Source organism: Martes martes (genome assembly GCF_963455335.1).
Source record: "Martes martes genome assembly, chromosome: 2".
Taxonomy (NCBI): domain Eukaryota; kingdom Metazoa; phylum Chordata; class Mammalia; order Carnivora; family Mustelidae; genus Martes; species Martes martes.
In genome coordinates, this window is record NC_137889.1 from 201,710,900 (window position 1) to 201,726,027 (window position 15,128).

The following is a 15,128-nucleotide window of genomic DNA, read 5'->3' on the forward strand; positions in this document are numbered from 1 at the left end:
TTGTTTCCTACACTGTAGAGGCACCAGTGGTTTGCGTCCTTTGGATTTCAGGCTCCAGATCCTTCCTTCATTCAGCCAGGGGAGTAACAAAATAGGGGACCGACTCACCGGGCTTCTACTCTCTCTAATATCGGGGGTCAGACCATGAGCAAACAGGCACAGATCGATCGGTTATCAACGGCTACGCGTATTTTAGGGGAGAAATACGAGCATTCCAGGGTGCGGGGAGTGAGGGGGTGAGGGGAGAACTCCCTGTTACAAGGTGACATTTGACCAGATGTCCGAGGAGACTGCAGGCCCCGCCATGCCGCCGTTGAAAGGGTGTTGAGGTCGGAGGGATCGTGGGTTTAACACCCGGGGTGGGATCCACCTGGCACCTCGCATTCCAGAGGCGGCGAGACCAGCGAGTGAGCAGGGTGAATGGGAGGGCGCTCTGTCGGGGGGCGGGCTTCGGGGGTGGAGGGTCGTGTGGCAGAGCAGGGGAGGGGCAGAGCGCGGGACGGTGAGGTGCTGGCGGACGGGGAGGTGTTGTGAGTGTCTGGTGGGAGGGTGTGGGGAAGGTCGGAGAGATCGGCCGAAATCCCTGGTGCGCGGGGAGCGCACGGCCTGTGCTTCGTCCTGAGGATCCTGGGAGAAGAACGCACGTCCGCCCTCCTAAGACCTTGGCTGCAGAAGACATTCGATAACTAATTCATGAGCTGATCGCTTCTGCCAGCATCCTGTCAGGTTGCCGATTGTATCTCGGGGAAGAAGAAAGGGCAGACTCTTGGCCGCCGTGGGGGGCAGCTGCGCCTACCCTCTGCAGCTCGGAAAGCACGGAGCCCCCGGCGGGGCACTGTCAGCGGCCCGGCTGCGGGTCCCTCCCAGCCCTCGCTCGTCTTTGACCGGGGCTGCGTTAAGGGCTCCGTGCGAGGCCGCCTCCGTTCCTCCTGTTCTGTTTTTACAATCTCAGCCTTCCCTGGGCTTGGATTCTGGCGGCCACCACCAGGCCCGGGCTGCCTAGGGAGAGACTCGTGGTGACCACACTTCTCCCTTCTCTCGGGGAGACACCCTCCAAAGATAACGGGGCGCTCCCCCTCCCCGGGACACTGCCCCGCACCCGCCCTTTGCCACCAGGCCTGACTTCCCCACCCACCCGACCCGCCCCCGCCGGGTGTTCTGAAGACCTTCTTCCAGTCACTCTCTGCGGCCAGATCCGAGCAGGCCGCCCCTGCCCCTTCCGCTCGCGGACCCTTCCCACTGCGGCTGGGACCCGGCTCTCTGCCCCTCCTGCCCCGCCAAGCCCATTCCGCGCCCTTTCGGGAGCATTTGGCCGGAAGCCTCACCTTCCCCGTCTGCCCTAAGCGAGAACATAGTCGTGACCTTGATTCTTTCTCGATGTGAAAAGTGTCCCTTCAGAGGACTCGCACGTTGACACCTCGCATCCCTCTCGTGAGGCGGCGGGCGCAGCTCAGAGGAGACAGCCCGCACCCCCGCTTCGCCTCAGTGGTGAGGACGGTCTGGCGGGGGCCGGGGCGGGCCGGCCGGCGCTTTCCGAAGAGCGGGCGCACGCCAGGCCCGTCTGGCCGAGCGGGCTCGCGGCCGTTTTGGGCCTCTCGGATGTATGGGTTTCCACACGCCCGCAGATGCCCTCGCGCAGGTCAGCTCTGAAGTGGCCCCGTTCGCGTCCGTCCCAGCCCGCGGGGCGGTCGACTGTTCCCGTCAGACGGACGGGGAAGGTGTGAGGACCCCGTTTTCTTCCCCCGAGCGGATGCGGGGAGCCACATGCCTGCGCAAAGTGTGCGAAGACAGACCCGGGCCTGCTGCCTCCGGGCGTGCGAGAGAGCGAGGCGCCGTGTGTGCCCTCGGCCAGGCTGCGGGGCCACAGCCTCCCGCCGGGGACTCTGAGGACCGCTTTTTCTCGTGGCATCAGAGCAAGAAGTTAGATTATTAGGAAAGGAGCTGAGCCTCTGACGCAGAGAGACCCAAACGGCCGTGCCTCGAACAAGAAGTTAATGTTCTGCCACAGAAAAATCCAGAGGCGGGGGCCCCGGTGGCCTGAATGTCTCAGTGAAGCCCGAGATGAGGCTCCCATCTCGGGTCCGAGGGACTCCTGTGACTGCTGTCATTTCCCAGGCGGCAATAAGGGACAAAGGCCGGGGAGCCCACGCCGGTGTCTGTGTTAGGAGGGTCGCGGCGGATCGCATGTCACCCCCGGGCCAAGAGGGTGGTCAGGCGCCGCCGCGAGGCGGTGGGGGTGGGAGACCCGACCAGGCACCCGGTGGCTTCGCTGACAGGGAGAAGTTGTGTTTCAGAGTCGGGGGGGGGGGGGGCGGGGGGAGCGCGCTCCAGCTCGACCCCGGGTCTCGCCTCCCCGAACAGGCGCTGAGCGGCTCCTGCGGGAGAGGGTTTGTTTAGGGACAGGGACACGCGGGGACGGACACGCGCACACGTGTCTCCGCGACACGACACAGCGTGACAGGACGGTGGCGGGCTCCGCCGGAGAGAGGCGTGGGGCTGAGTCAGGAAGGACCTCGCAGAGGTGAAGCTTTAGCAGAGGCGTTCCCCCGCCTCTCTCGGGTGGTGACACCAAGCAAAAGAGGAGACAGCTTTGGGTTCTCCTCAGGAACAGAGACATACGAGGGGGCTGAGACTCCCGGAACACGGTGCCCCAGACTGAGCGACGTAACAAAGGGAACACGTTGTCCCGCGGATCCGGGGCTGGACGTCGGAGGTCGCGCTGCCCGCAGCGTCGAGGAGAACCTGTCCCAGGCCTCTCTCCTCGGCGTCTTAGAGTTGACCGTCCTGGCGCTCGCGGGCCGCGCTCGCTGTCCGCGTGTGCCTGTGGCAAACTCTCCCCTCCTGCAGGGACGCTCCTCAGATTGGGTTGGGGCCCCGTTCCGTGACCACATCTTTTTTTTTTTTTTTTAAGATTTTATTTATTTATTTGACAGAGAGAGATCACAAGTAGGCAGAGAGGCAGGCAGAGAGGGGAGGAAGTAGGCTCCCCGCTGAGCAGAGAGCCCGACGTGGGGCTCGATCCCAGGACCCTGGGATCATGACCTGAGCCGAAGGCAGAGGCTTTAACCCACTGAGCCACCCAGGCGCCCCAGTGACCACATCTTAACCACATGCATATGCAGTGATCCCACACGGTGAGGTACTGAGGGTCAGGACTTCAGTGTATGAACGGGGGGGGGGGCGCACTATCGCTCCCTACCGGGGGGCTTTGAAGAAAAGCTGGAGCAGAAGAGTGAGGGTCTCCGGCCGGCCGAGCCTGCGCCGTCCCCGGCTCTGCAGAAAGCAGGAAGGCCGAGGCGGTGGCCGACCGTCCTGGGAGGAAGGCAGTTCCTTCAGGAGGCGGCATCCGTGCGCGCTTCCTGACCCGGACTGCGCTTTCCCTAACGGGCTGGCCCTCCGGGGGAGCTGGAAAAACGGACGGGGCTGCCGTGCGCCTCCGGCGTACGGCCGGACGCACAGCCCGGCCAGCGGGCTGGTAACGGGGAGCGTCTTCCATGCGGTGAAAGTCCTCCAGGATGTCTCAAACGGTAACGACCTGCCCTGACAGGCAGGAGGGGCATCACGTTGTCAGAAATGCCGTCTTGGTGGCGAGCGGCTGAAGCCTTCCGCTACCCAATTAGCAGAGGCTGGAATGTTTTTTTAAGTTTGCAGAGATGGAAAATCTGGGCTCAGTGGGACCTCTTAGACAGCCATCAATTATAGTGGACGACCCGAGTGCCTTCGCCAAGCACGTTTTGAGCACCTACTGTGTGCCCGGCGCTATTGTAGGCGCCCAGGGGTGAAGAAACAGCAGAAGTCTTGTCCTCTTGAAGCTTCTGCTGCAGATGCCCCTCATGACCCTCTGGCACGACGTTAGGGACATCACTTAAGTGATCATATTAAATACCCCATCAAAATCAGCATTTCAGACAAGAAAAATGCTACAGCCATAAAAGTACTCCAGAAGAAATGATTCAATTAAAAATATTACGATGGTGATACTTCAGGGTGCATCCACGAGTGGCTTTGGGAATTCTTTACCGCATTTCCGTGTTTTTCACATTCTCTTTAATAGGCATGTGTTACTCTTACACTGAAAAAAAAAGTAAGGGATGAAAGTAAAATCCAAGAGGCTCCTTGCCCAGCCTGAAAAGGTTAGATGAGTTGTTCAAAAAGTATTCCTGGCAAGGGCTAACTTTGGAGCTGGACAACCTTGAGTTTCACCCCGGTAGTGCCCTCGTACTCGCTGTGCGAGACCTTGAGTAGGTCACACTGCGTTTCTAATTTTACTCGTGTCATAATAGAGAAAAATGGAGGTAATACACCAACCTTGGCCTCCCAGAACAGTTAAAAGAGAAAACGCAGCGTACACAAGCAAGCCTGAAACAGTGTTCTGCACGTGGTCGGTGCTCAGTGTTGGCTGGTTGAGCTGGGAAGATCAAGCCTAGAGCTCTCATATGCTGCTAGTGGAAGTAGGAAGATAGAAAATTATTTTATAAGTATAAATTTATATTTATAAAATATTTTTTAAAAACCCACTTAGTTTGGCAGTTTCCCAGAAAGTAAAGCAGGTGCCTAACATATAGTCCCACCATTCCACCCTTAGAGATTTATCCAAGAATAAAAACTTATGCCCATACCAAGACTTGGGCACAAATGATCATAGCAGCTTTATTTGCAATAGCACAAAACTAGGAATGACCTAAATGTCCAACAACAGGTGGGTGAAGAAACAAACACGTTGTTTGTTTGACACATTGATTGTAGGACACAGCCGTACAATCGAATACTACTCAGCAATAAAGAAGAAAAAACTATTCGGGCATGCTGCGAGAGGGGTAAAACTCAAAATAATTATGTAAAGTGAAAGAAACCATGCATAAAATAGTATATATTCTGTGATTCTAATTTGAAAATAGTTACAAAAAATCCAACCAATCTATAGTTACAGAAAATAATTGCTTTGTTGCTTTGGGAGAGGGTAGGGGACAAGAAAGGGAAGAATGGAAGAATTACAGAGTGTCAGGAAATTTGGGGGGTGATGGATATGTTCACTATGCTGATTAAGGTGATGGTTTCATGGATGTGCCAAAGCTCGTGAAATTGTGCACTTTAAATATGTGCAATTTATTATATGTCAGTTTCTTCTCGATAAGAAATGTTAAGAAAAGGAAAGATCAATTCCAAACCTTGCTTTCCAAGAAGGAAAAATCTATCACCTTTCTTAATCACTCTCAGACTAACAATGTGTATAAAGGGAACAGGGAAGCAGGTGGCCAGTTGACTGTGAGAATCCAGACAAGTATTTCCCCATGAGCTGTAGGGATAGATTCACAGCAGGGAAAGAGATTTAAATTTCTCAGTGCAGACAGTCTGAAGTTATTAAATTTTTAAAGAATGTATGGATTTCTGTCTAGATCCACAAGACAAAGCGTTAAGACAGGGGGCCGCATTTTTTGCCTGTCAACAGCCGATGTAGCAAGCACAGAAATATCAAATGCCTCCACATCAAAAGAAAATAATGCCCCAATATTCAGAAAGCTGTTGTATCTAGGTAACAAATTTCAGATGATAAAGAGAGTTGCAAATGTAAACCATGCAGGTTGATTTTTTTTTTTTTAAGAAAGATAAAGCCAGTGATATTGATGTCCCAGTTAAATGTAAAACAGTCAAAGTGGAATCTCTGTGTTTTTTTTTTAACTGAAAAGCCAAACTGGTTTTGCCAGGATTAACAGTAATAAATAATATGTCTGAGGAAGCAGCAAATGAATTTCAGGACCAAACCAAAGGACTAGATTCAATAGATTAATAACCCAACACCCAGAATTGGAAAGAGGGAATTTGCGCTGAGGGAATAAAAGATGCGGTTTTGTTTCCGTCTTGGCTGGCACAGACCATGAGCCACAGAAGCCCTAAGATAGAAGCAAGAATTCCGGGCTGTTTTGCTCAATGTTGCGGGACATTTAAAAACATAAGATGTTACTCATTTGTGAGCTATGTTGGCATTATCTAAAAATCACTTGAGATTTTTTTTTTACCTTTTAAAACAAGTCTGAAAAAAATTTAATGTGTATCCTCTTTATCATGTTCTGAAAGGATGCTGGTGTTTTAGGTCACTTAAGAGTTGAGATAGAATGATTGCGCCAACCCCACAGTCATGCCAGTAAGGTTTTGTAGCTGCCAGCCTGGCCCGGGTGGTATATGAGAAGCTGGAAATCACACCACCAGGGAGATGAGAGGGGCCTTGCAGAATATCCACGGAAATCCTGGAGGCCAGGCTCGCCAGTCACAGAGAAAAGCTTGTGTGTAGCCAAGCCCAAGTCTCGAGTGTTCGAAAGCGAAACCATCGCACAATATTAAAAATTAGGACAGGTTTCCAGAAAGGACTATGAGGCCATGGGGGCATATAAAACTTAGGAGAGAGGAGTTTGGAGACTAAGGCAATGGCTCTACATTTCACAGATTTGACCTGCATACATAAACCCCCAGAGAAAGGAGAGGAACGTGTATTGAGCACCTGCTGTTGGCTTGGCGCATAGCAGAAGCCAGATAATTAAGTTAACATGTGCTCCCACGGAACATATGCTGTGGTAGGGAAGAAGATACACAGAAGACTCTAGCACAAGTTCTCAGAGAAGCACGTAAATGCTATAAAAGATACACAAAGGGCTCCGTCTGGTGAGAGTACGGCATTTCTCTGGCATTAGAAGTATGGCGAGCGTTTTGACATCCTTTCTCTGGTTCTCGCTTACCCTTCTGCTAGGTACCCAGATTCGTTCCTTTACTCAAGCTGACCTGACTTCACGCAACATCCAGTATGTCCACTCCAGTGACTCTGAGAAACACTCCGACGCCTTCAGCTTTACGCTCTCCGATGGCATCAGTGAGGTAGGCAAGGCACTCCGTCCCCTCAGGGAGTGGGTTCTGACTCGGAAGTCTTCTTTGAAGGGAGTGTGCAAAGAAACTCTGCGAGCTTCACTCTCCCTGCTCTCACCCAAAAATAGTGGAGAGAGAGCACCTACTTTCTACTTAGGTGGGCGCCGGGGACAGGTGTCCCACGTGCACTCTCTGCCGTTTAGGTGACCCAGACTTTCCACATCACCATACGCCCTGTGGACGATTCGCTCCCTGTTGTACGGAACCTGGGCCTGCGGGTGCAGGAGGGTGTGAGGAAGACCATCACCGAGTTTGAGCTCGAGGCGGTGGATGCAGACACAGAGGTAAAAGCAATCCCCTTGGTTCTCCGGCTGAATGAGGGCTGATCTGTCACACCGGGATTCTGTGTCCCTGGGGGTAGGGCAGAGTAGCGAGGTTAGTGCAAGCATCCTTGATAGGATAGAAATCAGAGGACACTGTGGCCTTCTGCAAAAGAGAAGCTAATATATTTGAGATCGAGTTGTTTTTAAATCCTTTCTGAACTCCTAAATACATTCACTTTCTCCCCTGATTACCAGAAACAACCCCTTAACATGCTGATTTTTTTTTATGTGATTCCTAGAAAATTAGATAGATGACCTTTTAGCCAGTTTTTTTATTCTTTCTTATTGGAGCAAACAAGGGTTTGGGGCATCTATTCATTTTTCCTATCATTTACCTCCTTCATTCAGACTTCTCTGAATGACAATGGAATATTGCGATTTGCACTTCCTCCAAGAAGTAGGCTTTATTCAGTACAACAGGGCACAAAGAGACTAAACTCTTATCCCCATGATGCTTTCAGAGTCTGACGTTCTGGCCTGACTTGGCTCTCACGGAGGGCCGTCGCCTGTCCGTAGCTCCCCGCCCCTTCCCTGTGCCGGCGCTCGTTCTTTCACTTATTCTCAAAAATACTGGTCACCGGTACGTGCCCGCCTGTGCGCCAGGTGCTACGGACGGGGCTGTGAACTCACCCCAGCTCCAGCCTTAGGGAGTTTTCAGCCTTTGGTTCGGGGAACGGTCAAGAACGTATAATACCGCGTCGGAGATGATGAGGGCTATGAATTAAAAAACAGAGCAAGATAAAGAAGACAGAGATTGGAGGGTGTGATCTTTTAGACAGACGGTCAGAGAAGTCTCTGAGGAGCTGATATTTGAGCAGAAATAACAGGAGGTTGAAGCAAGCGATGCGGTTGTCTGAGTTACTCTCGGAGCAAAGCCAGGAGCACAAAGGCCCTGCGGTCAAGTGTGCTTGGAACCGTGGAGTCACAACAAAGGAGCAAAGAGGCTGGTTCCAGGGAGCAAGCAGGCGGAAAGGAGGCAGCCAGAGAGGAACCCTGCCACCAGGTCGCAGAGGGGGGCCTCGCTGGCCCAGGTCAGGCCTTTGCATTTTATTCTAAGTTGGTGGCAAGTCATTGGGGAGGCTTGAGCATGGTTTTCTGCATCTTTTATTTTTTCTTCTGTGTCTCACCCTTGAAGCTGCAATTAGAAATGGGAAATTAGCTTCTGTTTGAGGCATATGGGATTCTATATATGAGAATTTTGGAAAAGTTGTGGGGGGGTTGGGAAGGAAATGAGTAGTTATAGAAGGTCTAGCTCCTATCACCCTAGTAGAGGTAAAAAATTCAGATTTTCCCTTATGACCCCTAAAAGACAAATTTAAATGTCTTAGTCTGACCCCAGAAGGCACCAGAACATAAGTTCAAGTGTAATACCCAATACAGTTTCTCTCCTTAGTTTTATTTTTGATATGTCTCAAGAAAATGCAATTCTTACTTCATAAACATCTTTAGGTTTGACCACCCTTGACCGCCTGCTGGCCGTCCCTCACAAGTCTGGTTTGGGGCATCTGGGCGGCTCAGGCGGTTAAGCGTCCAAGTCTTGGTTTTGGCTCAGGTCACGATCACGGGAGTTGTGGGATCGAGGCCTATGTTGGGCTCGACGCTCAGCAGGGAGTCTGCAAGAGGCTTCTCTCCCTCTGCCCCTCCCCTGCCCATCAAATAAGTAAATAAATCTTCCAGATGAAAACAAATCTGGTTTCTGTTACAAACTTCCCTCTGCTCCTTGACAGGCCGAGTCTGTCACGTTCAGCCTTGTGCAGCCCCCGCAGCACGGCACCATCGAGCGGGCCACCAACGGGCAGCGCTTCTGGCCCGCGTCCACCTTCACCATGGAAGACATCTACCAGAAGCGGGTTAGCTACAGCCACGATGGCAGCAACTCCCTCAGAGACCGGTTCACCTTCACCGTGGCGGACGGGACAAACCCCTTCTTCATCATTGAGGAAGGAGGGAAAGAGGTGAGGGGCGCAGACGGCGGAGAGAGGCGGAGGGCGCCGGAAGCTGTCCAGAAGCCGCACGGGGCATTTCTCAGCCGAGAATAGCATTGTTTTTATTCTGTCTCTAATCGGGCCTGGGCATGTTGGTTAACTTCTCGAAGCCTCAACTTTCCATCTGTGAAATGGGTACGATACCAATCACCAGCTTCAGTTAGTCTAAGGATCAAAGGGCACAACAAAGGGTGATAGTGATTGTTCCTGTGACGGTCATTATTTCTCTTTTTCCTTTGGCCCACTGTTGACTCGTTTCATCTTCCTTCCATCTAATTCGAGTCGCTAATCTCAAAGGATTCTAGATTGTCTTTCTCTTTTACGTGTGCCCTCAGCCAGCCAGAGTTGTTCAATATTATGAAGAATAACCTGGTTAAGAGTATGGCTTTCACCTCTGAAAGACACTGATTTAAATTCTGGTTTTCTCACTAACTAGCTGAAATGTCTATAAAATGGGGATGGTGTCTGTCTTTCTGATGTGCATAGAGCACTTGGCCCAGTGCTTTACACAGGCAACGTAGGGCTCTGGCTATAATACCATCCTGTATCACCACCGCTGTCATCGTTTTCGGCCAGCTGGTGAAACAGGTGAAGGTGTTTTTCCCTTGAGGTCCTGCAGTTTTTGTCAAAGCTTTCCTTCCCTAAGAGAATCGCTCCCTTCCAAGGTTCAGGTGTCCGGAAGAAACTTGAAGATGGCCTCTCCGTCCCCTCCCTGCCGTTTTTCCTCACTGCTTCACTCCTCAGCCGGGTCTCCGGCGGGGTCCTCGCCCTCCTCCGGCAACAACGGCGCCTGCGGTGAGAGGTGGGCCCGAGGACCGCCCGCATCTCGCAGGTCCGTGTCTGGCCCAGAAGCAGTGTGGTGCAGCGATGCGTTCCCGCCCTGCTGGGTTTCTGGACACCAGAAGGGTCAGCCCCTCAGTCCCGTGCGGTCCTTTCCTACCCGGAGGCTGGCTGGGAATGATTCCTCTCCTGGAAGCAAGATCCCCCGCATCCACTAGCGACAGTCTGAACGAAGGTCATTCTCTGCTGGCCCAGGTGTCCGTGAGACGGCTCTTGGGATCTCCTGCCATTTTGGTGTCCGCACGGCTTCACCACCTGGCGGGTCATTGTTTTTATTTTTTCTCTTCTGAACCGTAGCTGCTCCCCCCTTCATTTGACTTTCAGAAGAGAAGAGAGATTTCAGGATGAATCAGCAAGAGGGCTTCCTCTCTGGTAAACATAAAAGGTTGTGGTAGGTCTCCAGAGGGACTGTACTATTTTTGAAATGGAAATTATTTAGGAAGGTTGCCAAAGACTGACAAGCCAGCGTCTTGCTGCTCTGCGTGCTGGCGTGTGCCTCACCCTCCCAGAAACAGAGGTTCTGGGCTGGACTCGCCACATACGTGCCGTGCGTGTGTGTACGTGGGTCTGCATGAGAATGGAATTATAGACCAGTTTCTTTTCACTGGTCCCACAAATGCTTTCCTCTGCCACCCCCGTCCCCATATGGACAGTTCTCTCACGGAAAAAATAAAAAAAAAAGGAAAGAAAATATCCTTCCATGAAATTTCTTCTCACACCTGGCAGAATCCCACCTGGAGATTTTGACATTAGCATGTCAATGGTAAGATCAGTCCACCTCTCCCAAAAATTTTAACAAGAGTTATTGAAAGGAAAATACTGTTTGCTGTTTGAAACCAAATAAGGAATGCGTGGGTGTGTGAAAGCCAACTTTTCTTCTCACGTTGTCCCCACTTGATCCATCAGAGTTCTTTGTGCCTCATGCCAAGGGTGATAAGCAATGGAGACTGGCATGGCTGCCCATTCTGAGGTGCCAGCAGATGTCAGGAGAGCCAGCTTTGTATGCGGTAGGACATGACATATTTCAGATGTCTGTGAATGATGACTTTCCTCTTTTGGCTTCCCCCACAGGTTAAGACAGCGGCACCTCAGCATTTCCAAGTAGACATCCTCCCGGTCGATGATGGCACTCCTAGAATTGTCACCAACCTGGGGCTCCAGTGGCTGGAGTACATGGATGGCAAGGTAAGCTCTTCCCATCTGCCACACTCACGTGAACCAACGTGGGCTAAGTCCTTATTTGTGACCACACAGGGGTGGAAGTCCAGTTTGACTCATGTTTATCCCTCCCTAAGGGAGCTGATTTTCCTAAGACTGGCAAGCTCCATGAGTTTGGTTAGGATTGTATATAGTTTGAGATGTTCTTACAAAATGACCCTCAAAAGACAGAAGCTCAAACAAGGTACAAGTTTATTTTTTCTCTCACATATGCGGTGGCAGTAAGTGGGCAGTCCCGGGCTCTACATGACCTTTCAGAGACCCAGATTCCTTCTGTCTTATTATTCTGACATCCCTGGGTTGTTGCTGCTGACAGCATAGTCAACATTCCTCAGCTGTCCCTCGAGATTCCCGCCCACGGGAAGAAGAGAACAGAGATGTAGACGGCAGGGAACTTGGTTTGAAGCAGGTGATACAGAATGAAACACATCACTTGTGCTCACGTTATTCTGGCAAGAATTTGGTTCTATGGCTCCGTCTGTTGCATCTGAGAGGCTGGGAATAGGGTCTCTCGCTGGCTTCGCTAGAAGTTTGTTAACTAGAAGAAGGGGAGGATGCGTTTCGGGGACTATCTGGGATATGCCATAGATGGGGAAGAAGTGGGTATTTTGTAGGTGAGTATCCTCAGAGGACTTCTAGTTTAGAAATTCCTTTCTGCTCCTAAATCCCAGTTTTGTCATTTTAAGGTATGCCACGATTCTTACCGGGTGACCTGGCAAGCATTAAATCCGCATCCTCACCGAAACACACATACTTCTTCAGCTCAAGAACTGATTTTTCTTTTGTGAGGAGTATTCCCTCTAGGATGTGGATTTTCTCATCTCCATGGAGCTGATCAGTTGTCTGCATGAGCAGCTGCTCTGCCGTAGCTTTCTACAGAACTGGTTGGGGTTTTTTAACTTACTACAGCTTCCTCTCATCCCTTATTTGGTTTTCTTCCTCATATTCAGAACCATCCCATTCTCTTCTCAACATTCTCCAGATGGTTTTCGACTTCCCCCTTCTGTTTTACTGCAATGACTCTTACCAAAGTCAGTAATGACCTTTATTTTGCCAAGTCCAAAGGTCACGTATCTGTCCTTATTTTACTGGATCTATTATTATTTAATACTGTTGACCACCTTCTTTTTCTCTCAGACCTTTACTCTTAGTAAATATTTGTTGAATGAATGAATGAGTGACTTACAATTTAGCCAGTATATTTGGGCAATATCGGGGTATCATATATTTATCTTACTCAATTTCAAGAATTGTGATTGGCTATAACATGGCCACATTCCCTGTATTTTGTCATTATTTCAAAGTTCCAACCTTCCTTAAAGGCCAAACTCAAATCCCGCCACCTCAAATCCCTCCTCCGATCCGGATGGAATTAATCTCTCCCACTCCCCCAAAGTGTACAGTACTCTTTTTGTATCTCCCGCTACAGCTCTTGCCACGATCTCCCCGCTCACGAGCCTTTCTTTTCCAATAAAGTGTGAACATCTCAAGGACAGAGGCTGGGATGGCTGCAATCCTCGTGGTCTCTTCCATCCTGACAGAGTTTTCCATGCAGTAAATGCACTCAGTAAATCATTGTTGAACTGAATTAATTCTGAGTCAGAGGGTCTCAGTCTGGCTTTATTCCCACCTCAGGAATTAAATTTAATGGGTTTCTATTCCAGGCAACCAACTTGATCACCAAGAAGGAACTGCTGACCATGGACCCAGACACAGAGGACCAGCATCTCGTCTATGAGATAACAGCCGGCCCCAAACACGGTTACGTGGAGAACAAGCTACAGCCCGACAGAGCTGCTGTCACTTTCACACAGGGTGAGGAGTTGGGGGACGGAGAGGTGGGAGAAATCACTTCTAACTTTCCCGGCCTCCCAGATGTTTCTCACAACCACTTCTAACTACTTACCCTCAAGTCATTTATTTGCAAGCAAATAGATCATTTAGTGTCTAACCATCCAACTTCGGATTTTTGCTTCTCCTGATTTCTTTTTCCTAATATTCTCAGTTATGGCAAAAGGAAAACAAAATTGTCTTTACCATGCTTGCTCAGTTCCCAGATTGTTTTAGGTTTTGGCGAGATTTAGTGGAAAGATCACGTGATGTTGATTGGTTTTCCTCTTCTTTTTTTTAATTGAAGCATGGTTGACACAAATGTTCAATTAGTTTCAAGCGTGCAACGTGCTTGGTTTTCTTTCAAAACAAAGAACAAAAACAACAACCATACTTTATGAAATATCTGTGATCCTTTGTGGCTTAATTTTGTTCTCGAAGGGTCATGGGTTGTTTCTTAAGTCTTCACAAAGAAATTAAAATCAACAGGGGTACATTACTCAACAGAAATATTTTCCTATTTTGAATCACATCAAGTGGACCATTTTGTATTTTAGTAGTCTTTTTTTCTTTAAGATTTTATTTATTTATTTTTCAGAGAGAGAGAGTGAGAGCACATGCACAAGCAGGCAGAAGTGCAGGCAGAGGCAGAGAGAGAACAGGCTCCCCACTGGGCAAGGAGCCTGATGCGGGACTCGATCCCAGGACTCTGGGATCATGACCTGAGCTGGAGGCAGCCGCTTACCCGACTGAGCCACCCAGGCATCCCTGTATTTTAGTAGTCTTATAAGCATGTCAGACTCTTCCAGGCTTCTTTTGAGGATGGGCCTGACCTTGAACAGTCATTGCAAAAACTGCCCCTTACAACTCATGCACCGTATTTCCCTTGTCTCCCTTTCCCAGTCTTGTGTTCTCTCCTAGAAGAGAAACTTTAATCGGTGCCATGTGTACAGGCTGTTTTAATTCAACCCCAGCTTCTCATAGTAGCACATACCTTCAAAGAACTTTATTTAGAAGGAAGTAGGGGTGAGTGTGAGCATGTGTACCCAAAGGATGGAGTCAAAGACTCTTTGCTCTCAGATTTGCCTTTAGAATTCCAGAGAGACTCATTAAGGTACTTTTTTGCCATGATCCTGGGATTCTTATTTTACAATAGCATCGCGGTATTTCCTGGATAAAGACAGCTCTTTGTCACACAGAGCTGTGGGGTTTTATTTTAAAATCTGGCAGACACACTTCTTTATTTTTAAGACTACTGTCCCTTTTGGTTCTTGGGAAATTAAGTTCTGTCTACAACCCATTAGAAGAATAAGCTGGGTATGTCAGCATGTCGTCTATGAGGCTGTCTTTCCCTCCCCGGGTTAAATCATGCTGTGTTTTTTCTCACAGAGGATGTGAACTTGGGATTGATCCGTTACGTGTTACATGAGGAGAAGATCCGTGAGATGATGGATAGTTTTCAGTTTCTGGTGAAAGACAGTAAACCCAATGTGGTCAGCGACAATGTCTTCCACGTTCAGTGGTCCCTCATCAGCTTTAAACATACCAGGTACAAGGGTTACTGGTGTTCGTTCTCGAGAAGTGAATCAGGCAAGCAGAGGAGATCAGATCGAAATACGTGGGGGTCTGCTCTGGTCATCTGATGATGGTGGTGGCAGGAGATAATGATAATAAAAATAATTAATGTCACCGAATGTTTTTAATACTAAACGTACCAGGCACTTGACATATATCGTCTTGTTTAATACTTGCAATTGTGAAAGCAGTGCTAGAGCTGTCCCCGCAAGAACTAAGCAATGGAGACAGAGAGAGGTTAACTAATTTACCCCAAGTCACATAGCTAATAAGCAGTAAAACCAAGACTGAAACCCAATGATCTTAACCATTGTGCTGTACTGCGTCCCTACAAGTGTTTTTGCTTCAAGTTTTCAAAGGTAATCCAATAGAACTGATAAGAAACAAAATACACATTCAATACTGGCTGAAAGTAATCACTGACCCATAATAACAGCATCTT

At 49.6% G+C, this 15,128-nt stretch overlaps 1 protein-coding gene across 1 annotated transcript in view; it reads left to right on the top strand.

Annotated features, from left to right (window-relative positions):
* FRAS1 (Fraser extracellular matrix complex subunit 1) overlaps nt 1-15,128 on the top strand; it is a gene marked incomplete at its 5' end in the record, with an annotated part of 403,879 nt that overhangs the window by 330,455 nt on the left and 58,296 nt on the right. The window contains 6 exons of the mRNA XM_080796111.1: nt 6,743-6,867; nt 7,059-7,199; nt 8,966-9,193; nt 11,135-11,248; nt 12,946-13,096; nt 14,501-14,660. Coding sequence (XP_080652237.1) covers nt 6,743-6,867; nt 7,059-7,199; nt 8,966-9,193; nt 11,135-11,248; nt 12,946-13,096; nt 14,501-14,660 — 919 coding nt within the window. The remainder of the gene's footprint in view (nt 1-6,742; nt 6,868-7,058; nt 7,200-8,965; nt 9,194-11,134; nt 11,249-12,945; nt 13,097-14,500; nt 14,661-15,128) is intronic.